Source organism: Aristolochia californica, unplaced genomic scaffold, assembly GCF_029961685.1.
Source record: "Aristolochia californica isolate CCGP_79_NKW_82.1479 unplaced genomic scaffold, dmAriCali1.0.hap1 SCAF_9, whole genome shotgun sequence".
NCBI classification, from domain to species: domain Eukaryota; kingdom Viridiplantae; phylum Streptophyta; class Magnoliopsida; order Piperales; family Aristolochiaceae; genus Aristolochia; species Aristolochia californica.
In genome coordinates, this window is record NW_027182290.1 from 35,081,737 (window position 1) to 35,107,148 (window position 25,412).

At 39.6% G+C, this 25,412-nt stretch overlaps 5 protein-coding genes across 13 annotated transcripts; 1 reads left to right on the plus strand and 4 right to left on the minus strand.

Annotated features, from left to right (window-relative positions):
• Positions 1-547: 547 nt before the first annotated feature.
• Positions 548-4,405, minus strand: LOC137941999 (uncharacterized). Of its 2 annotated transcripts, XM_068787658.1 has the most exons (9): positions 4,250-4,405; positions 3,894-3,955; positions 2,888-3,221; positions 2,235-2,306; positions 2,071-2,138; positions 1,773-1,923; positions 1,448-1,528; positions 1,244-1,333; positions 548-1,154 (listed from the first exon to the last, which is right to left on the minus strand). In XM_068787658.1, the coding sequence occupies exons 3-9, from the start codon at positions 3,137-3,139 to the stop codon at positions 1,065-1,067; spliced, it is 804 nt and encodes a 267-aa protein (XP_068643759.1). In that variant the 5' UTR covers positions 3,140-3,221; positions 3,894-3,955; positions 4,250-4,405; the 3' UTR covers positions 548-1,064. The 2 variants fall into 2 exon arrangements, with proteins under 2 accessions (XP_068643759.1, XP_068643758.1); XM_068787657.1 differs by lacking the exon at positions 3,894-3,955.
• A 1,598-nt stretch (positions 4,406-6,003) lies between these two features.
• On the minus strand, positions 6,004-10,352 carry LOC137941718 (uncharacterized). Of its 3 annotated transcripts, none has more exons than XM_068787256.1 (9): positions 10,036-10,352; positions 9,328-9,470; positions 8,613-8,791; positions 8,023-8,307; positions 7,877-7,935; positions 7,699-7,735; positions 7,531-7,602; positions 7,094-7,418; positions 6,004-6,579 (listed from the first exon to the last, which is right to left on the minus strand). In XM_068787256.1, the coding sequence occupies exons 1-9, from the start codon at positions 10,145-10,147 to the stop codon at positions 6,172-6,174; spliced, it is 1,620 nt and encodes a 539-aa protein (XP_068643357.1). In that variant the 5' UTR covers positions 10,148-10,352; the 3' UTR covers positions 6,004-6,171. The 3 variants fall into 3 exon arrangements, with proteins under 3 accessions (XP_068643357.1, XP_068643356.1, XP_068643354.1); XM_068787255.1 differs by having other exon boundaries at positions 9,328-9,521; XM_068787253.1 differs by having other exon boundaries at positions 9,328-9,524.
• A 2,144-nt stretch (positions 10,353-12,496) lies between these two features.
• On the minus strand, positions 12,497-18,130 carry LOC137941043 (kinetochore protein NDC80 homolog). 4 transcript variants are annotated; one of them, XM_068786270.1, is made up of 6 exons: positions 17,963-18,130; positions 16,943-17,069; positions 15,371-16,742; positions 15,038-15,284; positions 13,036-13,182; positions 12,497-12,885 (listed from the first exon to the last, which is right to left on the minus strand). In XM_068786270.1, exons 3-6 carry the CDS (start codon positions 16,444-16,446, stop codon positions 12,670-12,672), a joined length of 1,686 nt encoding a protein of 561 aa, XP_068642371.1. In that variant the 5' UTR covers positions 16,447-16,742; positions 16,943-17,069; positions 17,963-18,130; the 3' UTR covers positions 12,497-12,669. The 4 variants fall into 4 exon arrangements, with proteins under 4 accessions (XP_068642371.1, XP_068642369.1, XP_068642370.1 ...); XM_068786268.1 differs by having other exon boundaries at positions 15,371-16,748; XM_068786269.1 differs by having other exon boundaries at positions 15,371-16,748; positions 16,943-17,100.
• Positions 18,131-18,970: 840 nt separating this feature from the next.
• LOC137941907 (probable ribose-5-phosphate isomerase 2) lies at positions 18,971-19,935 on the minus strand. The gene has a single exon (XM_068787520.1). It carries the CDS (start codon positions 19,860-19,862, stop codon positions 19,041-19,043), a length of 822 nt encoding a protein of 273 aa, XP_068643621.1. The 5' UTR covers positions 19,863-19,935; the 3' UTR covers positions 18,971-19,040.
• Positions 19,936-21,649: 1,714 nt separating this feature from the next.
• On the plus strand, positions 21,650-25,151 carry LOC137940978 (protein PIN-LIKES 2-like). Of its 3 annotated transcripts, none has more exons than XM_068786137.1 (3): positions 21,650-21,804; positions 22,453-23,856; positions 24,927-25,151. In XM_068786137.1, exon 2 carries the CDS (start codon positions 22,481-22,483, stop codon positions 23,849-23,851), a length of 1,371 nt encoding a protein of 456 aa, XP_068642238.1. In that variant the 5' UTR covers positions 21,650-21,804; positions 22,453-22,480; the 3' UTR covers positions 23,852-23,856; positions 24,927-25,151. The 3 variants fall into 3 exon arrangements, with proteins under 3 accessions (XP_068642238.1, XP_068642239.1, XP_068642236.1); XM_068786138.1 differs by having other exon boundaries at positions 22,453-23,749; XM_068786135.1 differs by lacking the exon at positions 24,927-25,151 and having other exon boundaries at positions 22,453-23,999.
• The last annotated feature ends 261 nt before the right edge of the window (positions 25,152-25,412 follow it).

The following is a 25,412-nucleotide window of genomic DNA, read 5'->3' on the forward strand; positions in this document are numbered from 1 at the left end:
TCTGTCGGAAGAAGAAAACTAGTCCTCCGAAGCAAAACGGAGCTCTGACCAGGAGGTACAACTCTCTCTCTTCAATGCTTCGACAGTTGCAGGTTTTATTTTTCGTCCTGAACTGCTCGTCAGATTCCACAAAATAGCCCTGCATTTCAGTACAGAACCCGAAAATGCGAAACACAGCGAAATGAAAGTAGAATCACAAGAAAACCAAGGATAGGCCACAAAAAGGTGGATGGAAAAAAAAAGAAAAACATTATAAACATGAAAAGAAAATCGGAGAGCTTTTATGAGACTCCTTGCTTTTCATTTATAATTCGAAAAATCTTGAAAACTTAAACCAAGAGAAGCAATCCAAATTTGGTCTTTGGACCTTTTTCCCTATGAGTCTCACCAGGCTGGAGCAGCAAATTGTGAGGTTGGATGAAGATCAATTTTCTTATTCTGGGATCACATTTGTAGCTTACATTAGAAAAAAAATTCTGCACTCATAAATAGCAATTTGTTGAGTTTCTTTACTCGAAAGAAAAGCACGAACCTTTTTGTCGAATAATATTATTTTTAAGCTCAGTAAGATAATTCTTGGTTTTCATAAACAGTTTCCCATCTGCATTGTTGCTGTCATCTCAATTCTGGATTCCCCGACGCAAAAACCAACAGAGAGGACAGATGATGCTTCATCAACACCCTTTTCTTTTGTGAATCAATACAAATTTATCGAAAATGTACACAATTAATAATACAGGCCCTATGTTTTTAGCTCTGATATTTGCACAATTTTTCTTCTTTTTTTTCTCATTTCCCCTAACTGAGCACCACATCTTCTGATTATTGATATTATGTACAGAACTTACATCCTCAAGTGACGCCACAATGAAATCTGCTAAGACACTCAGGACGACTTCTGCCATCACCTTTTCAGCTTGACTTCAATGAGGGTAACGAAACTCGTCTGCCTTGCTGAGGATCTTTTCTTGCCCATCGATCCATATACTTCTATCGATGTAAATTTTCATGCTGGAGCTTCGAATGAGTATTCTACCAGTTGCCAATACGGAAAACGTTAATGCTTATTGAACGTGTAAGAGATGAGACTCTGGTTGCAAGTGAAGCTGTGATTGTTCAAGTTCAGCAGTTGCCAGTGCAAATTCACGGGCCTCCTATACATGAAACCAATACATCATCAAATAGCAGTAGTAGAGGAAATATACATTCAAAAGGAGAATCAAGTTCAATAAACTTTGAGTACCCCTTCGTTGCGTCGCCTCTGAATTGCAGCAAGAACTCGTGCCATAACGTAAATGGGTAAAAGTACTCCGGCAGTCCTCAACAGGAACAGCTATTCAACACAAGTCCAGTGATCAAAGATCAGGATAAGAAGCAAAATATGAGAATGCCATGAAGTAGCATTTAGTGTGCTAATAATGAGGTCTTCTGAAGTCTGAAGCCTTACTACAAATAATGCAAATGAAGACTCGTCGGTTCCAGAGAGTATGATAGGAAGAATGTGGCGCAGGACCAAAAGGAGTATGAACTGCATAAAAGAACAAGAACCATGGAGATGCTTGTAATTTTAATTTGGAAGGCAATGTTTTCCAACAAGTTTGAAAGAATGCACATTATTCAAATGCAGAATGTTAATAAAACAGGTTGCACATCCCCATGTTTGCATTGGCAGATCAAAATATTTAACAATTAAAAGAATGGAGTCAGAGATCCTTCAGCTTTTGAACAGCCCAAGCACACAAGGAGTCTTGAATTTCAAATGAAGCACTTACAATTGCAGCAACAGTACGGCAACACACCAAGCTCCTTGTATTGGTTGATGAATAATCATCATAATCAAGGTCCAGCAAGTCATGATTTGTGGCAACCATGGCTATAAATCGAGAGTTATGGATGCCTCTCCGAGAAATTTCCCAATTGCCCCTAATAAACAGCATCAAAGTTGGCTAAAATAGCAGCACAGCAAAAAGAAGAAAAGGAAAAATATAAAAATAAAACATCTGCAAGCACATTGGTGTGTTATGAGCTTACACAGAGATCGAAGACAAAGGATGTAATTCGAGAAATTACCTAAAGTTCATCGGAATACCACCATATTGAAACAACTGAGGAGGTGCAGTATAGCCCGGCTTGAATTGCTGCCGGTTAACACATAATAAGCAAGGTTTATGAGGTTGGCAGAATCAAATTACAACTATCTGGATTGAGAATGAAAGGAGTAAAAAAGTGAATACCTGGTGACATATCTCACAAATGGTATCACCTTTCTCGTTACACCAACGCTGGACACATTTCCGATGAGCATACTGTAAAGTAAATTAAAATTTATAAGTGACGGTATTGACGAACCTCTTTCGAATTATAGAAATGGAAGTTATTACATTTTGGTTATGAGAAGAAAAACTCGGTATAAGTGACAAAACCTGAGGAAACAAGTTGACAATCATGAAAATGTAAATGTATGCACCAACAAAAAGAGCAAAGGAAACATTCTTAGAATGAGAAACCCACGCTTCAGAAACTACAGCAGCAGCTCCAAATGCAACAACAAGCACAACGGGAAGTAGTGATTTTGTACAAGTCGGAAGAAAAGTAGCTTGGTATCTACTAGGGAACATAGTTTTTGCAATAATATAAAGACATAGTTTCATCAAGTTATTTACTTAAGCATTTCACTCATGAGTTCAAGGTGGAACGGTGTAAGATTACTTTCAATTGATTTATTGTTCAGAATAATATTTACATTTTAGCCAAGTTTGAGAACAATGCCAAAGAAAAAAATTATTGAAATCAAACACGAGTTCAATCCTAACAAAAAGATGCAACTATTCAATCAAAAAAAGGAAAAAGGAAAACCTCTATCGTTAACATCAAAACACAGCTTTACCTTCAAGCTACCACTGCATGAGCATGGGGACTCCATGTTAGAATCTTCATCCTCATCCTGGCAAATCCGGCATTCAACCAATTTTCGTGGAGTGGATGGATCAGCATAAATTTTTCTATCCAAAGAAAATTCAGTCTCAACGACTACCGTCGAGGGAGAAGGTGCTTGAAACTGATTTCTTCTCTCAATCGCTGCTTCAAGTGTAGACTCAGTAATCAAACGATCCATCAACAATACTAAATGATCCCCCATCTCCACCAAACTGTACGAAATCTATCAGAGAGAGCTAACAGAGGAAAAAGTGCAATAAATAATGTCTTCCTTACCACGGTTCCTGGAAATCAAAATCCAAATTTAAATGAGAGTCAAACATAATATACAGGCCAATACAGGCATGAGACAGCCTTTCCATGAGAACGAACAAACAGAAACATTAAAGACATCCAGAAAGACAAAATAGAACACCATGAAGCAGAGCTACCTTTAAAAGGAAACGCATAAAAAATAACACAAAGAAATCCCGATTTTCCATTAGGAAAGATGAAATATAAATGAACAAGTTAACTAAAGAAGAGAAGATCCAACTACGTACGAATCTTCCTCAGTCAAAATTGGACAAAAACCGGTTCCAGTCGAAATTTCAGTCATGAAAACAAACGAAATACCAATATAGCTTTAAAGCAGAAAATAAAAAATAAAAGCTGCCGTTGCTGTTTAATTTCAGTTAACAATAGCTCCCAAAACCCAAAAACTACAGCAATATAGGTTGGAAAAAGACGGAGGAGGAAACAGCAAAGGCTAACAAACAGTACTAAACAAGCAAAAATATCATTTTTACGTAGTACTATAAAAAGACCAGCATTCAAGCATAGAGTATTACTGGTAAAATCAACTGGGCAGGCTAATAGGAACGACAGAAGATGCCCAACATACAGGGTGATAGAACACGCACAGAGCGAACAGCAAAATCCACATACAGGTAATAGGAACAAGAGAAAAGACTCACACTGAAGATAAAACTGATATGAGACAGCGAAAGAAGCAACTCCCTCTACCTAAACGAAAGATCTAACAATAAAAACAAGACAATAATCAATCAATCAGAAAACTTACTTTTTTTTCTAGAACTATCATAGAGACAAATTTCAGGGAAAAAAAAACGAAAAAAAAAGTTTAACGAAATGAAGGCACAGCATCAAAACAGAGATGAGAGAGTGAAAGGTACCCCCCCACAAAAGAAAAAAAAAAACAAAGGGAAAGCAGTAAAAGGTTGCAGCTTTAGAGGTTGAAAAGCAGCAAGAACCCAGAAGTAATGGAGAGAAAGAAAGGAGATGACAAAAGAGGAAGGAAGAAGAGACTTACAAGGAGAGAATCTGATTTCTTCAAAGAATGAAAGCAAAAGGTTTCTTCAAAATATCGGTATTGAATGGAAGCAAGAGATGGAGTGCGGTTACTGGCAGACATGAACAAGCGAAGGTAGAAGAAGAAAACCTCGTAATCCCATCGTTAATCTCCTTCTTAAAGCTTCCTCTCTTTCTACAATACAAGTGCAAGAGGAAATGCCGCAATGGTGAACGCAAGGCAAGGCCAGTCAGACTGAGATGCCAAACCCACGTTCGCCACGACCCTTTTTCTGCTCTCTCGCACGGGCCGGTTTTGCCGGTATTTCATTCCAAAATATCCTCCTGAGAAATTAACTAATTTCTCGTGATAAGAGAGAAAAAGGGTGCAAAGGATTTGGTGGCTAAAACGACCTTTTGAAAAGTTTCGAGTGGGACCGGAAGGACGACTGTGAGATTTTCATTGTTTAAATATCGGGAGAAAATGAGACCAAGGGCTGAATTTCTCTTCAGCTTCCCGGGCTTTTGGAGTCGTGACACCTACCCGCTTAAAGAAAAATCCGTCTCCCCGTTTTTTGTTCGGTTGAATCCTTTTCAATCAGACCAGTGAGTCCAGATTTAATTTGGCTGATTTGACTCGGATTTTTAAAGTGGAGTTTTTAAAATGTGACACGTGGATCCTCCAATCGTGAGACCACCGATTTGCATCTGCAATCTATTATTGTCTACACATAAATAAAAGCCTTTTCCTTATTAACATCTCTCACAAATTAATCAAGTCTCGTTATCGATTAGTCTGAGACCAGACCGGTGTGGGCCATGTCTTCATTTTCTCGGCAATGATGTCGTTGAACCACCTGGTCCAGTTATGTGACTCCAATCATGAACCAAGAGGTGGACCCTTTTTTTGTTACACTCAAATCTCAATTAGTTTAAGACGTAATTCATGATATTAGAGGACGGTTCGTGACATTTCAAAACCCACCCCCCATGCAGGTAGGTCTACGAAGCTGACCCTATTTTTTAATTAATAATTCAAATACAAAAATCAAATAAAATTATTTAAGAAATCAATGTTTATTCCTTTGTGGCTTCAGAGACGATGAAGATGGGCCCCTCCAAATTTGAAGCAGTTGTTGGGGAGATTCGGATTTCGATCAAAGTGGTGGGCCCGATCCGGGATCTTAGTCTATCCGACTCTCCAAATAAGCGGTTCACATCACGTGTTTAACTGTGACACGTGATGACGTCCACTCCCATCTAATACGATGGTCCTTTTTCTACCACTCCTTCCCACTCAAAACCAAAAGTCAAACCATCGATTTAAACCGATTTAGGTTAATTGGTACTGGCCCGCGTGACGCGTGTACCAATTCCAATGCGAAATGCGTCATTATTCAATAAGGCTAGAGTAAATTCAGGCGCAGTTCTCGCATTGGAAAAATGCAGACTTTGGCCTTCGCTTCACGTCATAGAAGAGATTATTATTATTATTAGTCTGCGAATCTGCCGCTAGCCCGACCAACCGACCGATGCTGAAGCTTGAAGACCCATGGAGAAGAAACAAAGATTATAACCGAAAGTTAAGTCTTGGAGAAAACTGATCTGAGAATGTGCGGCACGGCACGGCACGGCTTTGCTTTCTTCATTGACGAGGCAGTCGCGTCAAGCGAGCCAGCAAAATTATAGTCCCCCCCCCCCCATCCACCCTCGGTACAGGAATAGAAAAAAAAAAAAAAAAACACACAAGGGATGCAAAGAACAGTGGCTACTGCTTATACAAAAGACTTGTTTATCTATGTAAATTTTACAAGCCTGACCCGACTGGTGCTTTGCCCCAGGCTGGGTTGGGTTTCTTCTCTTATCTATGTAAAATCTAAAAGAGCTTACGCCCTTTTTTGTCTAAATCTCTTCACTCCAGATGAAGGAAATTACACAAAAAAATTAACAGGACTCTTCTCCATTTCCTACAGATGGTCTGTTACTTGCCGTATCTGTAGCCTTTGGAACAGACACCTGTTTCACAAACACCTCCTCCCTTGGCAGGGGGTGGTTTGCATAGACTATCCATAAGAGGAGACAGAGCATGACTCCTACAGAGATAAGCGCCAATCCTGCATTAACCAGCTTCAGGTACCGACCCAGAGGGGAGCAGTACAACGTTGTGATGGTAGTGAATGTGTCTCGCACGAAGTTACAGTCCTGGAGACTAAGTACTAAGGGCCCGTAGTGAAGGAGGGCGTAACTTACATTCACAGCCCCTGCCAATTGGCTGTATATATCTGGGGTCACTCGTCCTGTGCTGATGCATACACCAGAAGGCGAGACTTGACATGTATAGTTTTGCCAAACCTGCCACAACAAATCAGAACAGAGTTACTTTACCGGAAAAAATTTGAATGCATGTAAGAGAATATCAAGGCTCTTTAAATGTTACTTCAGCATATCGAGGAAATAAACAACTACATAGAAGCTAATAAGAGCATGCCAGCATAACAAATTTGAGGTGTCCTAACATTTATCTTGTACTTTTAATAATAAGATGTCAAAGACATACGTGTAACTTCATGAGGAATATTTTCATGAGATCAACATGCAAGTACCTATTATATAAAGTTTTACCTTTCACAATATTTTGCAGAATAACAGTTTTTTCACAGTACAAGTTTAGGAAATAACATAGAAGAAAGGAAAATCTTGGCCAACCACAAATATGGTTAAGTTGATCAACTTTTTTCTTTTTCAGGCTTCCCTACCAATACATTGTTGAATAGGTTCTAAAGGGAGTAAGAGCTAATTATACCCTGTCAAGGCAGACACTGAGCATTCAGAGTTTCAAAAATCCCAGTTATGATGCGAAACATACCATAGATGCATTGGCAAAAGACACTTCCCAAGGTTCTTGACATTGCCGGTCATGCAGCTGAGAATCAAAAGGAGGGCATAGAGGAGGCATCAGCGGCCCAGATTGATTGTAATAGAATGCTATGCCCTGAGGAGAATTGGAATTTGCAATGGAGTATATTGCAGTGTTGACAACATTTACAAGCTGAAGGATGACTTCTTTACTTTGATAGAGAGTCCGATTGGTGGTACTCTCATCAACACATGGTAGAATGTTGCTCAAAGCTGTCTCTGCTTGAGGGTTTTGTACCCATTCATCCATGGCTACACACGTATCTGAAATAGTGCTGAAATACCAACAGAAATCATGTTTAGCTTAGACAGCTTAGATATGTATAACTCCATCATATTTTGTCCAAAAGAAAAAATGTAAATAACACTATGATATGTGTTGCTTACTTGCTTAGTATTACAAAAACACCACATAGAATAAAGGTGACCGCAACAAGTAACCAGCCACTCAATATGAATCTGAAATATTTAAAATTGAAACATAGATAAGAGAAAAAGTAAAACACAAGAGCCCGATGCACACAATCTGCAAATCCATAGCTTAACAAGACATACATGTACATGGCATGTTGGTGCCCAAGGACTGAGAGTACTGCAATCAAGAAAGTCATCAAGAGACTAAGTTAAGACCAGGAAAGACATAAAGAAACAAAACAGCAGAGTACATCTAAACAACTTATTCACCAATATTAAGCTTAAATGATCAAGTTTTGCAATAGATGAGAATACATACAAAGACCAAGTAGAGCTAGCAAAAGCATGACAGCTGCAACAGCAATCAGTGAATATCGACTGCAACAAGCAACCAAAGAAAACTCAAGCAGTGGACTAGTACATAAAGAGTAAGAGAAATGGCATGAACAGGACATAGAATCATACACAGTATTGAGGGCTTTTCTGATCTTGCCAGAACTTTCACTTGTTTTCTCTGTCAGTACATCCGCTGCCTCATTTAATTCGACATTTAGCTTATCGATTTCACCCTTATCATCTGGAGAAAGAAAAACTTGCTCCACATGTATGCTCTTTGCAAGTGACAGGTATTCTGTCACGTTCTTGAGAATCTGAACTGTAAAATCAGATTGATTCACAACAAAATTCAGAGTATGCAAAACCTCCCCATGAAATTCATCCTGCCCCACCGAAAGAAGAATACACCCAATCCTGCATGGCAAAAGAAAAGGTGTGAGCAACAACTGTCATAAGAGGCCAATGTACGTAGATCATTTATAGACAAGGTAACACCACCTAATAATTACCTAACAGCCTGCCAAAGAAATCATATAATTGAGAAAATTAGAAAAAATATATAATTCTTATTTCTACTTGTCTTTCTATTTGAAGGATTAAATTACTTCAAACTAAAACCATCCCTGTACACCATGAATTTGAGATAATAAATTCAACATGAAACTCAGTAAATTCCATAAAACATATAATGGAAACTTTTGGAAGGGTGGGAGTCTTACACTGCAGCACTTGTAAAGAGAATTAGCAAAGCAAGACAAATCTGCTGTGGAAAGTGAGGATCCTTCTTTTTTAAGTTTCTTGGCCATTGGCAACAGCGGTGTACAGCCAAAATGATGCCAAAGCAAACAAACCATAGTGATGCAAGAATAAATCCAGCAGCACCTGTATATCCAACAGACTGCAAAAAATAAACAGTCAAAATTTCTGGAAAAAAAAAAATCACAAAGATATAAAATTTTGATACATTCACTTGCCTATGGATATTCAGTCATCACAAACTATTATTAGCAGATGATAAAGAATAATAAACACGCATTAGTTGAAACCAAGCAAAATAAATTTATATCATGCATTCACTTAAAAAATTAAGCTACCCCTTACATTTATTTTCAGCTCTTGACACAAGAAGCAGGAATGATGGACTCATTTCCCGACAGTAAGAAGTGAAAAACGCTCATCACCCTTTTTGCTTTCCTTATGACAGCTATGAAGGGAATTCCAAAATTCCGTTGAATTTTTCAAAGCACATCTAAATTCCAAGTCGTGCTTACTATCTCGACATACATCTTGGTTTTATACTAAACTAAAAAGGGATTTTTTAGACATTACGAATTCGACGTTTAATACAGAGAAAAGAAAAGGCAACGCGGAACATCCTAATAATATCCAGAAATCGAAAGCCATATGAAAATCCAAAAGTTTATTCGGCCTCACCGCCCAGTAGTGCTTGTTTGTTATGTCCCAACCATCTCGGTACCGCCTGAATCTATCTAGAATATCTGGTCTGTTCGTGCGCTTCTCTGCCAAAACGAGTTTGTTCTGAGAACCTAGATTCTCGAGTTCTGAAGGCCCCGACGCTGGACCAAATTGTAAAAGGCCATTAGCCCAGGGTGCTAAACTCTCCTCCCCTGCTGAAAAAGAAACGGAAGGAAAAAATGGGTCACTGGCGAAGTAACTAAAAAGAGAAAACAACTCGTTTGAGGACTCCTGCAACCAATAATAGCAACCAAGATTGCTCTGGCCTAATGAAAGAGCATTATGAAACTACACTTAATAATTTGCTAAAAAAGAAAACCCCATTTGTGCCAAAAACACAATTTACATATTCTATGCAGCGAATTTTTGCATCGTCCGCATAACAAAAGAGGGCTCATTTCCCAGCAGCAAAAGCGTTTCTTTGTCGACAAAAAACGTAATATTACAGAAAAAATCAACTGAACTCTCAAAAGACAAAATGATCAGCAGATCCCGAAGAAAACAGACGGGAGGGACAAAATTCATCGTCCGAGCATAAAAAGAACAAGAAATCCATACCAGAGTTACAAGGAAAAAAAAAAAAAAACAGTTCCCGAGCAGAAACCGCAAATGACATATCAGTAAGCTATCCGCGTGAGACAATTAGAAAAAGCACCAAGTACGAACCTATAACGAACTTCCGTGAAGCACCAACCAGAACCGGAGATTCAGCAGAAACCGCGATCAGACACGTCAAAAAGACGAAAAAGAAGACAAGGCCGACAGTGAGAAGCTTCATTTGCGGTTCTGCGACTCTCAGGGCAGAGACCGCAAATGAAGAAAATACATAGATCGATCTTTCCTTCCGCAGAGAGACAAGACAGAGAAAAAGAGAGAATTTCAGAGCCGTTATCTTTTATTCATTACACAAATCTACACTCTCTGTACGTCTCTTTCACTTACTGAGTATCGAGTCAGTAAGAAGTGGGAAGGGAGATTTATAGGAGGAAGACGGAGAACCGAAGGGGCTGCTGCGGTATGAGCAGAAGGTCACATGGAGAAGAAATCGACATGAAAAAAGGCGGGTGCGAGAAGATCTTTTGTCGGTTTTGCTTTTCCGACTTTTCGCCTTTTTTTCCTTCGTTATACTAACAGAACATCCAATTACTGAAATACCCCCAACGCGGCTTTTTTCCTTCCCTAAATAAATTCTATTTACAAAGAGAATTTCCATTTCCTCGTCTTCACTCTTTTAGTCTTCACGCTCTTGAAGACTACTAAAAAAGAAAAAATACGAGTGGAAATTAAACTCTTATGAAGGCTACTTTGGTCAATTAAAAAATGGAATCCAAAGAGATGGAACTTGGATCCGTCTTTTCACTCTCTTTATTAAATTAAATTTATTTCTTTTCCCACTCGGACGAGGGGAAAAAGGAAAGCGAGGAGAGGCGGTAGCCTGTAGCAGCACGTGAGAGGGCCACGGTGGGTGAAGTAAGCGGTACCTGCCCCTGAATCCGGATCTCGGTTTTGGGTTCGACCCAAGGTCCGAATCTCGCTTTCCCCTTTTTCCTTTTCTTCCTTCTCCGTCTGAACGTATTGACTTGGAGCTTCTGATTCTATTCCGGCGAGTATCATCGATGAGGACATGAAAATGGCCAAATACGTAACCCCCCATTCAATCCAAAGAATAATTGAGAGGAACCCATTACTCCGTTCGCTTCACTTTTCCTCTTTAGTTCCTGCTGAGCTCACCTTCCTCTCCTATCCACATCCACCTCTTAAATTAAGCGGAAATTTAACCTAGTCTGCTTACTCTTCTTTTGTTGGTTACGACTGGGTTCTTGTTTAGTAGTTTCACGTCTGCATCAAATTTAAGTTTATTAGATTTTCAGTGTAGGAGTTGGGGATTGGAACGTCTTAAGAAGAGGAGGATTTCTTAAGTGGATTATTATAAAACATGGAAGAACATCAAGCGGTGGTCAATGAAGATTGATTCTTCAGAGCAAGGCAATAAAAGAAACAGCTCCAAGCTCCAGCCATCAGATTACCCACATGCAGATCAGTCAAACTCAGAAGCAATTCACAAAAGAAAAAACAATTTAAATACTGACTAAGTTGTCTCTCCTGATCTAACTTTTCATTAATGCTTCTTTCCTGCCTTCGTGCGTAATGCTTTGTGGGTGGAGTTGGTTTCACTTTAAGCCTTAAGGGTGGTCAAATAAAAACGCTTCTGAGTGGATTGATTTCCTTAGCCCTCAAATGATGGTCACTAATCTTGCAAATTGCAGAGGAGAAACTCCATTCCTCTCCGCAGACTCCGTAACGAAACTCGGCTTAATTGACGCAGCTTTTGTTTAATCCTCCTTTCGGATCTCGCATTGTCTAATGGGAAGATCAAAGATGTCGATTATTTATCTTGATTTCGTTTCGTACTCGAGAAGCGGCTCAGAAAATCTCAGAAATGATGTCACCCACCTGCCTCTCCATGAATCTCTCTTTTTAAAAAGAAAGTTGTTGATTGAATTGGACTTTTGTCTCTCGTGCATAACAACGAACTTTCCACTAAACCCATTTTATCATTGTCATTACTTAATACAAGCTCCTTACAGTTCATTAATTTTATCCACTATGTCAGACGATCTTTACACATTCGAAACAAAAGTTTAAAAATGGGAATGTCTCAAGAGGCTGAAACCCAGCAAATGAATAACAAAATCTTTTGTAAATTTTCTATGCTTCTACTTCAATGTCATAATCAGCTTTTGCTTTTCTTTTCTCAAAAGAGAATGGGACGGAAAAGGAAGAGAGACAGAGAGGAGGGAAAGCTACAGAGAACAGTTTATCTAATCACTTGGGTGCCTCTCAAAAGATATTCGGTTTATCCAGTCTTTTGAGGAACAAAGAATGAAGGCCCCCTTTTTCTTAATTTTTCTTTTTCTGTTTCTTTAATAACTCACAGTCAAAAGTGAAATCAATCTGTCTGTAGCAGAAAGCGGGCTGTGATCATGTCTTTTTGTGGGGATTTGTGTGGGAACAAGGGAGAAATTCCTCACGGTACATAGTGTTCATTTCTGAGCAAGGATGCGAATGCCAAAGGAATGACAATTCTAATTGAGATTGGAGATAGCTTTCCTTTGGAGGCTCAATAGAAACAAAGCACATTATAAACATTTAAAACACACCACCAGTAATGTTTACAGAAGTTGTAAGGACTAAAGTAGTGAGGTTGTAAGAAAGTTCTCAATCAGGCATCTCCACATGACAAACCTGTGGTTACCTACAAGAAGACAGAAGAGTTGGTGTATGCTCTTCTGGAACAATTTAGACCTCTGACATCTGATCCCATAAAGAAGATTTATAGGCTTCAGCAATTGAAGCTGCAGTTTCAGAGAGATGAGTGCCCAGCCCCGAGATTTCCAACTCCATATGCTCCTTATAAGTTGAGACACTATCAATTAACGCCAGTAGTTCACGTACACATGTATAGGTTTCTTCATCGGTTTGTTTGATGCAATTTTGTAAAGTTTGTTCATAGTTCTACATGGAGACACAACAGCAGAGCTGATCAGGACCAATCAAGTCAGCTTTTCTATATCCAGCTTCTAACACTTCAATACTATGCTTTCAGAATATAACCATTGGAAAAACCCAGCCCTCTGGAGTACAAAGACAGGAAAGAAGAAATACCTTCAGCATTTCACTCGCTTCCTTTTCCATGCCTTCTACATATTCAGTTTTTCTATTGACATCTTCCCGCAACCTCTCAGCTTCTGCAGCACACCTGGCCATGAGCTCCTCCATGTCCTTCTTGAACGACCTTGATCGAGCTTCAGCCTAATAGAAATCATTCCCTTATCAATCAATCATAAAACTTAATACTTAGACTAGGAACAGAAGAAGGCAGCCGCCATATCTGAGTGCTAATATGATTTTGGAAACATTTATATTTTTCAACATTTAAAATGCCACCAGGTCCAACAATCATCTAAATGCCAAATGGTACTTTCACCCCTTTTAAGACAAGATGCATGTAGTAATTACAATAGTTCAACTACAACGTATTAATCATATGAATCTTATACAAGAAAGGCAAATCATCATTTCAGCTTGGTTTTTAAGAAGACAATTCTTAAAACAATTTCAAATGTTTCCTTCCTTGATATTCCAAAATTATGAAGATTTTGGGTAGAGATCTTGGAGTATCATCCACTTAGTTAATGTTTCATAACCTTTACCACATATTAGTATGAGAGAGTTACATATCTAAAGATCGCTCATAGAAAAGAAGCAGAAGATAAAGGTTCTCAATCAGAAAAGACATAGCATGCAACAAATCAGTACAGATTCCTATAGGGTTATTTCAGATTTGAACACATAAATATTCAGATTGAAACAAAAAGCAGGTTCCATAAAGAGGGGGGGAAAAGGCACCACGGGCAAGGAGAAGATTTTTTTTTTTGAATGGGGATGATTTTATCCGGACCAAAAAACCAAGTCGGGGGAGGGGTGGAGCGCTTTAATAATAAGAGTGAAGATTATCCCCTCATTAGCTAAAGAATCGGCTACGAAATTAGCAGAATGAGGGACATGATTCCAAAGGGAATTACAATCACAGTAAGGTATTGAATCTCATGAACAATGTGCCAAAGATTATATCTTTGAATTCACCCTCAGCCTCAAGAACACCTCAAAAGGACGAATGCAAGATTCTAAGCCACAAAACATAGAGTGAAACTCAGCAGTGTCAACCTAAAAAACAGTTCATTAAAGGTAGAATCAAAAAGCCAAGAAAGCAGGAAAAGGAGGCCATAAGAATTAAGATTTCAGTTGAAAAGATGATAGAACGATATCAAACTATAAGAACGAAAAATAGCTGGCTATTCCATGAGAAAATTTGCACAAGGAAATCCTTGGAGAAAATTTTCAGACAACATAAGGCTGCCACTCACAAGGGCAATCAGGTACCTTGAACATCCAAGTCGAACTCCTGAGTTGGTAACTAAATCAGCCTTTGTCTAGACAAGTCACGATTCAAATGAAAAGCACTCTATTTTCCCCCCTTTTTCAAACTGGAATCCTCCATGAACTTTGGCAACCATAAAACTGGACCCACCTGACACTTTATTTAGAATGTACTTTTTCCAGGAAGTTATATTTTAATAGATTATGTACACCAATATTGCAATAAACAGCAGGCTCAACTTAAGCAGAATCGGAGGTGGAATTCCACTTGGGTATTACTTTTCCTTTTCTTTTTCTTGTAAACACTGACCCTGGCCCCTCAGGGAGGTGAATTAACGTCAGTACAAGCAATCATATCAAATTGACCCTGTTTGCATAACCCATATCTTACATGCATTTTAAATTAAAATTCAGAAACTAAAAGTCGACAATCCAGTCAAGTCGAATTAGCTGTGTTTGTACTTCCCATATCTATGTGCTTTTAAAATTAAAATTTGGAACTAAAAGTCAAAAGTGGAGGCATGCCTTAATCTTCCTCCAACAAGTACATATTCCTTCCTTCTGATAGCTTACATAATTGCTGTTCTTATATTCTTTCTCAACTGACATGTTGAAACATCACAATACTGTATATTCCAAGAAAAAATCCAAACCACAAAAACAGTATGAAAACAAAGTGTGCCTAGAGTACTTTGATGGAACTAGAAGAATAAATGTGTTTACTTACCTCACTAATCTTAGATTGAAGAGCTTCAAGACGTTTTCTTTTAGCTTCTAATTTTGACACAGTTTCCCTGGACTGTCGTTGAAGTGAAATCAACTCCTCCAATTTCACGACAGAATTTTTTTTGAACTCATCCTCCAGTACAGCAAGCTGAGGTTTAAGTTTTGTTTTGTATTCACCACCCACGACTTCAGCAGGGGTGGATCCCTTCTGATCTAGTTGATACTGAAAATCATTTCCAAGCTTTAACCTGAAAAGGTAGATATCTAACCTATATTACAACTTTATCGGGGAAAAAGAAAAGGCGACTGGAAATGAGATGGAAACTACTACTACCTTTTAACTGCCTGGTTGCACTCAGTGATTAGTCCCTCAATCTCCTTTTTCCGCTGACCTAGCGTAAACTCAAGATCCAGAGCCTTCTCTTCCCATGCATTTCTCCCGATCTCAGCTTCAGCAATCTCTCTCTCCACAGCAGCCAACTCCCGCTTCATCCTTTCAGCGTCTCTCACATTAACCTTCTGCACATCCACTGTCTTTTTCAACTCCTCATTCTCTTCGCAAATCCTTGCATTTTCTCTCAACTTCACTTCCAATTCTTTCTCCTTATCTGCCAAACCATTCTCCAGTGCTGACATATTGGCAGTAAAATTTTCAATCACTGAGTGGAACTTTCGAGTATCTTCAACAAGATCAGATCGCTCTTTCTCAAGCAGTTCACGTGCAGTTGGTGTTGATCGTAGGGTCTGGAGTTTCTGCTCAAGGTCCACAACCTCTTTCTCGTGCAAACTCAGTGTTTCTTCGGCAGACTTTGCCTGTTGCTCAAACTTTTGCGAGTTTTCCATATCAAGGGCCTCAACTGCCTCATCCTCTCCACGAATAAAATAACAGTAAGCTTCGCGGTGATAATTTATAAGGTCATTAAATTGGGGAGGATTAGCAGACATATGATCAGAGTAGCGAGTGATCTGGACCATCCAATTGAGGACTGCAAGAATAGTAGGCCAAGCATGAGGGGTGCTGGGTGTACGAAGAATTGAGGGTTTGAGGGTAAGAGGGCAGCCAAGTTGCTTAAGCAATGAGGGTAGCTCTTCTTCAAGCTTTTCAGTTGGACCTAGTGGAAGGTCAAGCCGTCCAAGGAGGAACTTGAGGACTTCAGTTATATCCTTGGCAGAGGGGAGAGGTGGGCGGAGGACAGTGGAGAAGGACTGAGAATGAAGGTAAGCATTGATGGACTTCAAAGCAGCACTTTGGTGAGAACGATCATTGAGGGGAGCTACAGATGGGCGAGAGCCAACCCCCACTGAGGAAGGGCGGCTGCTACAGAAGCTTGCGTCAGAGTCACGACGTCGTGGGTCAATGGATGGACGTTCAACAGTTGCTGGGGGTTTTCCCTGTCGACGACTTTTCATGGCAGCAATCTGTTTTTCACTGAAATAAAACGTTCCTTTGGAGGTTCCACTATGATAAAACAGAGTTTGTCTTTTTACTTGTTTTCCCTTGAATTGTGGAATAGCAACATCAAGTTTCACCCAAACCTCAAAACCAATCTACTTGTTACCCAGATCCAAGTAGCACCTTCATACAATTTTCTGCCAGGATAACTCTTCCTTGTGTTCTTTAAAAGGGACCAAAGGTTGATCTACAGGCCAAGTAATTTTCCCTGAGTTTGGCGAGTCTGCCTCTTACTTCATTGTGTACAATTCGTCTGCAGCTGACACGGATAATAGCACCTCTTCAAATTCATAACATTTAATTTCCAACTTGATTTACATAAAACAAATGACAGGAGGATTGATGGATCAATTTCTTATCAACGTGAACTTATCAATATATGGCAAAACTGATGGTAAGGAAATAATTCACACAAAGTGGGCTAACAACTTTTACTTTAAGGGGAACCCCCACCTTTCTGAAGCTCTTGAATGCAAGAGAGAAATGTTGTTTTTGTGTGTGGGAATCAACTTGTTGCCCCTCCAGGATGCCTTCTCTAATTTAGAAGATGATTTCAGCACTTGGCTTGTGTCCCACACGACTGCACATTAAGCAGACATCCTCATTGCACACTATCAAAGAGAACTCCTACTTCATGCCAACTCTTACTTGCATAATTAAACTCAATCCCAGACCCACAAAGGGGGCCACAATACACCAAACCAAACACTTATTCAAGCTAACAATAAATTAAGCAATAAACTTAAGGTTCCTGGCATTTTGCACAACACTTGGCAACTAAAAAAAGGAGGCTATTTCCAATAGAACTAAGCCAGGTATCTTCCTGTCTACAACGAGAGGAAATCTAAAATGAGAAAGGGTTTCACCATCGACTCTTAAAGAAATTATGCAGTTTTTGTTGAAATCGGTGTTTTTCCATAGAGTCAAAGTTACACAAAATCCATTAGAGTCATAAATTCAGTCATCCACAAAAGCGAAATTGGTAGCGCTACCTTTCTCAGTAAATCAAGAGTTCTTAGTTCCTCTGAGAATGTAAAGAAAATAACAAAGAAACGAGAAAGATCAAGTGCTTCCAACTAATACCTGACCAGGAGAAAAATAAATGATGTGATGGACAAGAGCATAATTTTGAATCTGAAACAGATTTGCTAGGTACACATTGGTGAAACATTTCAGTAACGATAGTATCATCGCAGACAATGAAAGAAACAAACAAAGAAGTAAGCATCTGTTCTCAGTGTTATTGCCCCCGTCAACATTTTCCATTTACGCTATTTGAGCATTTACAGCGAATGCGCCTTGTTTGCCCAATTTATTTGGCGCCTCGACATCTCAGACAAATAAATACACTAGCGAACTATATATCTGGCTATCCGATGGAGAAGAGCAGCGGAATAACTCGATTCAAGGAGTTTATGGGCAAAAAATACCTAAGTTTCTCCGAGCTGTGGAAGGGGAGAGTGAGAGACCTACCAGTAAGCCGGTGAAGGAAAAGAGGAAAGACCAACGAGGGAGCTCCTCAACAACGGCAAGATAAGGGAAGCTATTGTGCCTGCTCAGTGAAGCATCTCTGGTTTGAGAGAAGGGGAGAAAGAGAGAAACTTGAAATTTTCGAAATTTCCGCCGTTCGCTTTGTCCCTCTCTTTCCATTTCGCAACGAATTCGGGGGAGGCTACAGACGTTAAGCGGTACGTAGCGTTCGTGCTGACCCCACCAAACTCGTACAGAGCCATTCAACGTAGTAATAGAGCACGATTATATTTTTTTGTAAATAAAAAGTCAAAAAAAAGTTATTTAATTTAATATAATGGTAAAAATAAGAAATAAATAAACTTAAGACCCCCTTCAAAGTTCAAGGTTTCATTGAAGAATTCCTTAAAGACTTTTTTTGGACTTTTTCTGATTTCTCCGTCGGTCTCGGGTCTCAGGTCTCAGGTCTCAGGTCTCAGCCGTTATTTTGTACAAAGACAGCAGATGCACGCGTTACGATTTTAAGTTTCCACTACCAAGAGCGGGCACAGTGAAAAATTGAAGATTCTCCGCATATTCCCAATTCCACTTTCTTTTTCGTCTATCGTCGCCTCCGCCCTCTCTTAGCACGAGGAAGAGATTTTAATTCGTCCAAGTTTTAGCATTCCAGCGCAAGATCCAAACCATCCTCGCTTCTGCTGCTCACTTGAGTCGTAAATTCGTAATCCTCGCACTCATCCATCATGCTGCCCTTTTCAGTTGTCGTTACTCATTACAAGTTACTAAAATAATATGTAGTAATCTAACAATGCAATCGAACCGCATAATTCTACTAATAATCTGACTTTCTCTTTCTTGCGCGCTTTCATCATTTGCCAAATGTTAAATTTTGTAAACTACAGATTGTATTGGTATTGCAATATCCTATCCTATCTCTCTGTTTTCTGTAACAATCAAAGGATTGCAGAGGACATGTTGAAAAAAATCAACTGGTCTTCCCGCTATTGTCAATGGAAAATCACAATTGAATTTGAAAATTAATAAAGAAGGTAATAACTTTTCAACATTTAATTGATAGCCGCTAGACCTCTGAAAGCAGATGCAGTTCAGCTCTCGGGTTATTCTTCACCGTGACTCCCAGGCTGCCGGCGACGATTACGGTAGTCGCCATGTCAAGAAACATCCCATGCTCCACCACTCCGATTTGCCGCTTAATCGCATCGCTCGCCGCCTTTATATCGCCGATCCCTTTTTCGAAGTACAGGTCGACGATGTAGTTCATGTTATCCGTCAAAAACGGCTCACCGTTGCATCCAGTCCGAAGCTTGGCCACGCATCCGGAAGATTTGAACAGAGACTGCAGACTCTCTAATGTAACGTTCCAACCGAACTGCGCGACTTCCACCGGCATGGCATGACCGCTTTCACCCAAATTCTTGACCACCTTTGTCTCGTCCACGATCACTATAAACTTCCGGCACACCGACTCCACTCGCTTCTCGCGGTAAAGTGACCCGCCGCGACCTTTGATGAGGTTGAAATGAGGATCGACCTCGTCGGCGCCGTCGATCGCAAGATCCACCACCGGATGACGATCAAGATCAGAGAGAGGAATACCCAAGGAAAGCGCCTGCGCCTCCGTCGTCTTCGAAGTCGGGATTCCGACGATGTTATCCAGCTTGCCTTGACGCATCAGCTCCGCGATGCGAGCGACAGCATGCTTGGCGGTGGAACCAGTACCGAGCCCGACCACCATGCCGGACTCAACAAACTCGACAGCTTCATTCGCGGCGATTCGCTTAAGGTCGTCCTGTGTGAGCATCGGCTGCGGAATGGACAGCGTCAGCCTCGGCTTCGGCTTCTTCTTCTCGGGGTAGAGGCACTGCGTACAAGGAATCGCCATCGCTAGGGGTTTCAATAACACGAGGAAACAGAAGACAACAACGAGAGAAGAACTCACTCTTATCCGCTCTCGTTGGCACAAGATCAGCTGCTGACTCCTGGCTCTCCTCGTCGCTTTATATAAGCTTGGGGGAGTTACGAGCTCCCAGTCCTACTTTTCCTAAAATTCCATGCTACTTCGCACTTTCCTAATATAGAACCCGAGATGAGGTTTCTTGCGTGTTTTACTGGCTCGCACTTGAATTAGGAAAGTCGGAAAAGCGCGTGTAACTAACTCACGGAATCTGAATCCAGAAAGGAGTTGGAGTAAGGAGGACTGAGTTTCGAGGAAACAGAACTTTCTAAAATCCAATGAATCGGTTGAAAAAGTAAGTTCAGAATGGGCCCTCCGAAGCTTGAGTCATGGACTTGTGCGAGGGGGGCGATTTGAGAGGTTTGAAGTTTGAACGGAATAAACCTTCAAATATTTATAGACACATAACCTACCCCATGAGTATTTTATCATTTTTTTTAATTATTATTGTTTTTAAATATATTGAAGTGTAGGTATTTAATTTTATTACATTTGTGAGAAATTGATATTAATATACCCTTACATTTGCTTCCATTGCTTTTACACATTATAAATTGAATTTTTTTTTTGTAATGGTGGTTAATTTTTTCCTTGAGAAATTTCGGGATCAGTTTTTTTTATTAATTAGAAAATATCATGAATGGGCGGAGAAGTCGGCTAACTTATTTGATGTTCTGACCTTCTAAAGTCTACAAGCAAGGGAACTCGTTGAAAAGGATTGAAGAGGGAAATCAAATATATGTTCATTTCCATGTTCGTAGTTTAGATTTAAATACACTTTTAATATGGGAAACGATAATAGGGTTATATATTTTTTCTAGTGTAGAAGTTGGTTTGAGGGATAGAATGTGAAGAGTATTTAAAAGAAAATCACAAATTTAATAGTGAATATTTTAAAAAATAAATAAAGAATTTAGTATCTCATGATTGCTCAAAAATAAAAAAAATAAATGGTTTTTAAGTAAAAAAAATTAAGATTTGAGTTGGAGGATGTTATGGCCCTAGGGTTAAATACTTTGTCTTCTGCTCTTAATAGGTTGGTATTTTGGATAATATTGGCTAAGTGTTTAATATTTGGTATCAGAGCAGACTCCCACGTTGCGAACTAGTATTGCTTCATCGCACGCAAAGGCTGGATTAAAATTACTATTAGGGTTGGCAGAAACCAGGTCGGGCCAGTGTCGTTGCGCCGCCATGATCGTTAGTTCGTGAAGGTGGGGTGTGCTATTATGGTCCTGGGGTTAAGTACTTATGTATTTCGCTCTTAACAGGCCGGTCTTTTAGACAGTATTGGCTAGATATTTAACGGAGAGGATTTGAACCAAAAACTTACATGAAATTAAAGTTAGATTTTTGTCTACTAATACGGAGTTATTAAACGGATCGCAATCTCACCAGAATCGTTATTCGGTAATCCATCATCCATCAACTCCAGAGTGTTAAGCGAATTATTGGCGAGGAATCTGTAAATCCGTCACGTGCATGCATGCGTTTATCAATCTTCTCGGATTCCTTTTTCAATGAGACAAACCGAGAAGCAGTCGAGTCTAAAATGGACACCTGTCTCCCGTGTCGAGATTAAAAATAAATCAGAAAACGAGCTGGATAAGACGTTGTATAATTTGAAATCAACTAACTAAAGGTGGGTCCCAACCGCTCGAGGACTGTTTCCAGGGAATCGACTTCACAAGTCTGATTGCACAGATAAATGAAATTTGAACTTGTGAGAGATCGTTCACTTCGAGGGGATGAAATATCTCCGATTCCCGGATTTCTCTATCCTTTCCGTACTCCCGCCTCAATCCTTCTTTTAATTTTCACTCCACATTACAGGCAGTTTTTCTTTCAGGTGCTGAGGATTTCTGTACCGGTAAGTTTTTTTTTTTTTTCTGATTGATTGATTCTCTCATTCTATCTAAAATTTGTGATAAATCTGTGATGCCCGTGTTCTTAAAATTCGGCTGGCATGGGAAACTCTGCTAGTTTCTTCATCAGGAAGGAATTTGTGGTCTCGTTCTGTTTTAATTAGAACGCAGACGATATCTATGGATCCACTCTTTTGGATGTTCTATCTTGCCCAATTCAGTTATAGTTTGCGGGACGAAATCTTGGTATGATATCTTGTTTTGTCTCCGTATGTCGTTCAAACATTAAGGACTTGAATTGAAAAGTTATATGGAGTTTTTAGTGGTTTCATATATTAACGAATATGGATTCAATGATTTTAATAAAAAGGACAAGAATTCAGTGACACCATAGCTAGGGTTTTAAAAAATAGCTCGGTGTTCGGAATTCTGATCGTATGATGAAAGCTTATGTGAATTCGAAGCAAGGCTTACAGTTAATGGATACTATCACAAGATATTCTACGTTCTAGAGCTGCATCTCAGATGATTAACATTTATGGAAATATGTAACAAGCACTAAGATCTTTAGCATCTTCCTGGGCTAATGTTCCCTATTACATATTTTCCTTCCTTTGTTAGTGATTTAGTTTTTGTCGTTTTTTTTGAAACAGAGCTCTTTGTTTCAGACGACTTGAGGAGATGTCTAACTCTTTCGCATCCAGTTTGGGTATGAGGTCTGGGAGTGACAGTGACACCATTTTAAGTGCTGTGGTACCATTACTAAAAATTCTCTCCCTCACAGTTATAGGTCTTGTTCTTGGCCACCCAAAAACTCGCCTTGTCCCAAAAGCTACCTTCAAACTCTTAAGCAAGCTTGTATTTGCTCTTTTCCTCCCATGTCTTATCTTCACGCACCTTGGAAAATCCATCAACTTCCAGAATGCTGCCCACTGGTGGTTCATCCCTGTAAATGTTCTTGTCAGTACCATCATAGGTTGTGTGTTGGGATATCTGGTGGCACTTATATGTCGCCCACCTCCCCAGTTCTTCCGTTTCACTGTTATAATGACTGGGTTTGGCAATACTGGTAACCTCCCTATTGCAATATTGGGTTCCATTTGCCATAGCTCCCACCACCCTTTTGGACCTGGTTGTCACACAAAAGGTGTTGCCTACGTTTCTTTTGCTCAATGGGTTGCTGTCATTCTTGTATATACCCTTGTTTATCACATGATGGAGCCACCAATGGAGTATTATGAGATTGTTTCGGAGGGGACTGAGATCGCAGAACTGCCAGTTGCTGATGCAAGTCAGCCTCTCCTTGTTGAAGCTGAGTGGCCTGGGATGGAGGATAAAGTGACTGAACATTCAAAGACTCCGTTCATCGCCCGTGTTTTCAATAGTATGCTTAGTGTTTCACAGTCTGCATTCCCTGATATTGACTTAACTGAGGAAGGAACGGCAGCTTCTTCAGGAGGTGCAAACAGTCCAAAATCTATTCTCTGTTTGGCAGAGCCAAAGATGGTTAGAAGAATAAGGGTTGTAGCTGAACAAACTCCCCTCCAGCACATTCTTCAGCCCCCAACAATTGCTTCGCTTCTAGCGATTATAGTTGGTTTTGTGCCTATTTTTAAAAGCTTTGTGTTTGGAAAAGATGCACCACTTGGTTTTTTCACCGACAGTTTGGAGATTTTGGCTGGTGCAGTTGTCCCTTCTGTGTTGCTTATTCTTGGGGGGATGTTAGCAGAGGGGCCCAATGATTCAGGCCTTGGAATTCGAACCACAGTTGGCATTGTCATAGCAAGACTTCTAGTACTTCCGTTTCTCGGTATTGGCGTGGTAGCATTGGCAGATAAATTGAACCTTTTGGTGCATGGGGATCAAATGTATCGTTTTGTGCTTTTACTGCAGTATACGACCCCCAGTGCCGTCTTGTTGGGGGCCATTGCTAGCTTGAGGGGTTATGCAGTTAGTGAAGCTTCAGCACTTCTGTTTTGGCAGCATGTGTTTGCAATATTCTCTCTCTCAGTATATAATGTCATCTACTTCAAATTGCTTTCTTATGTCTAAAACCGGTATTTAAAACCTCTATTTGGAGCTTGGAGAAGTGTACAATCTCATGTCAATGTGATTGTAATCTGATGCTGTTTGTCTGGCTTTTTGTGATCTATATGGATGCATTATTTTTTAGTATGAAATTCTGTGATGCTTCTAGTGATCTCTTTTTAATCTTTTCAGGAGGATGTGAGGAAAGATACTATGTTTGTTTTTTGAATGTTGTCACCCTAAAAAGTATAAAAACCACAAAAGAACTAGATTAAAGAGATTAACATTTTTTTCCATTTTTCTTCCATTAAGGAGTGTGTGTCCTGCCTTTACTGGGTGCTGCTCCCACTTTGAGTTGCATAACCTGTGAATTTTTCATGTGTCTGAGCTCCTTAAGTTGGTAACCTTTATTGAACACACAATGAGGGATGACCTCCGGTATTTCTTTTTTTTCCTGTTCTATGTGTTGATTTTGCCTCTCCGTTAATGGGTACTTTTGGACATTTTTGTATCCGGCATTTGAGCTTATATTATAAACTCTAATGTAACCTTTTTCATGAATTTTGATTAGTATGTCTATGCTGATCATTTCTGTAAAACTCAGGCCTTTGGGCTAACCAAAATTACTTTAGTAGGACCTTATTTGCTCCTCAATATTCTCCTGAGAAGAAATGATTTGGTGGTTTGGTTAAAGAGACTTATTTTGATTCTTTGTTTTCTGTGACAATATACAATGGGCAGGAAGTGTAAACTGGTCATTGTATTTTATTTTATCAATCCCTTTCAGATCACATGAGTTTTCTTACCATTGTGATGATGTGAGTAAAGTTCATTCCAATTCCTTTACGTGTTAACCATGAGAAGAGTTAGGAAGTAAGTTGAAGTATATTCCCTTAGGTAACTGATCCCCATGATACTGGCTTCTATCTACTAATGGTTGGACCATCTTGCTTGTTTTAGTTGAAGCTTCATTTCTACCATTTGTCCCATTTTATGTTCTAGAGTTTCCGATTAGTGAAAACCTACAGTCCTCTCTCGTGTGCACCTTTTTTTGATGCCTGTTCAAGTCTTCTCCTGAATTTTTTTTTTTTCTGTGCAGAGATCAACTCATTCTCTACAATTTTGAGGAATATTGATGGTGCAGATGATATATGTTAACCTTGAAATTTGATTCATCAGTAGGGAATCTTTTCAAGTAATGGCTGCAGAATTGTATTATGCTGGATTCCATTACCAGATACTAGAATTGGTTGGACCTCAGATGAGAGACTTCTTTGTCCCACCAGACAATAAACTAAAACTAACTTGTTTTGTTTAGCATGGAATCGAGTAATTTTAGTTTTGCATCCCTTCCAGTGGGCCTACTCGGAAGATTAGTTTGTTCATTCAGTTACACGGAGCTTTCCTGACGTGCCCAACGACCAAGTGGGCTCTCCTCTTTCCTAGAGCGACAGGTGGCCTCTTGTGGACATGAGCCGTTTTGGCTTTTGCCACATAGATAAATATCTAACTAAAGGCCAAATTAATTAATAATTTATTTAGTTAACAAAGAAAGCAATAAGATTTATCCGAATTATTGCATTTT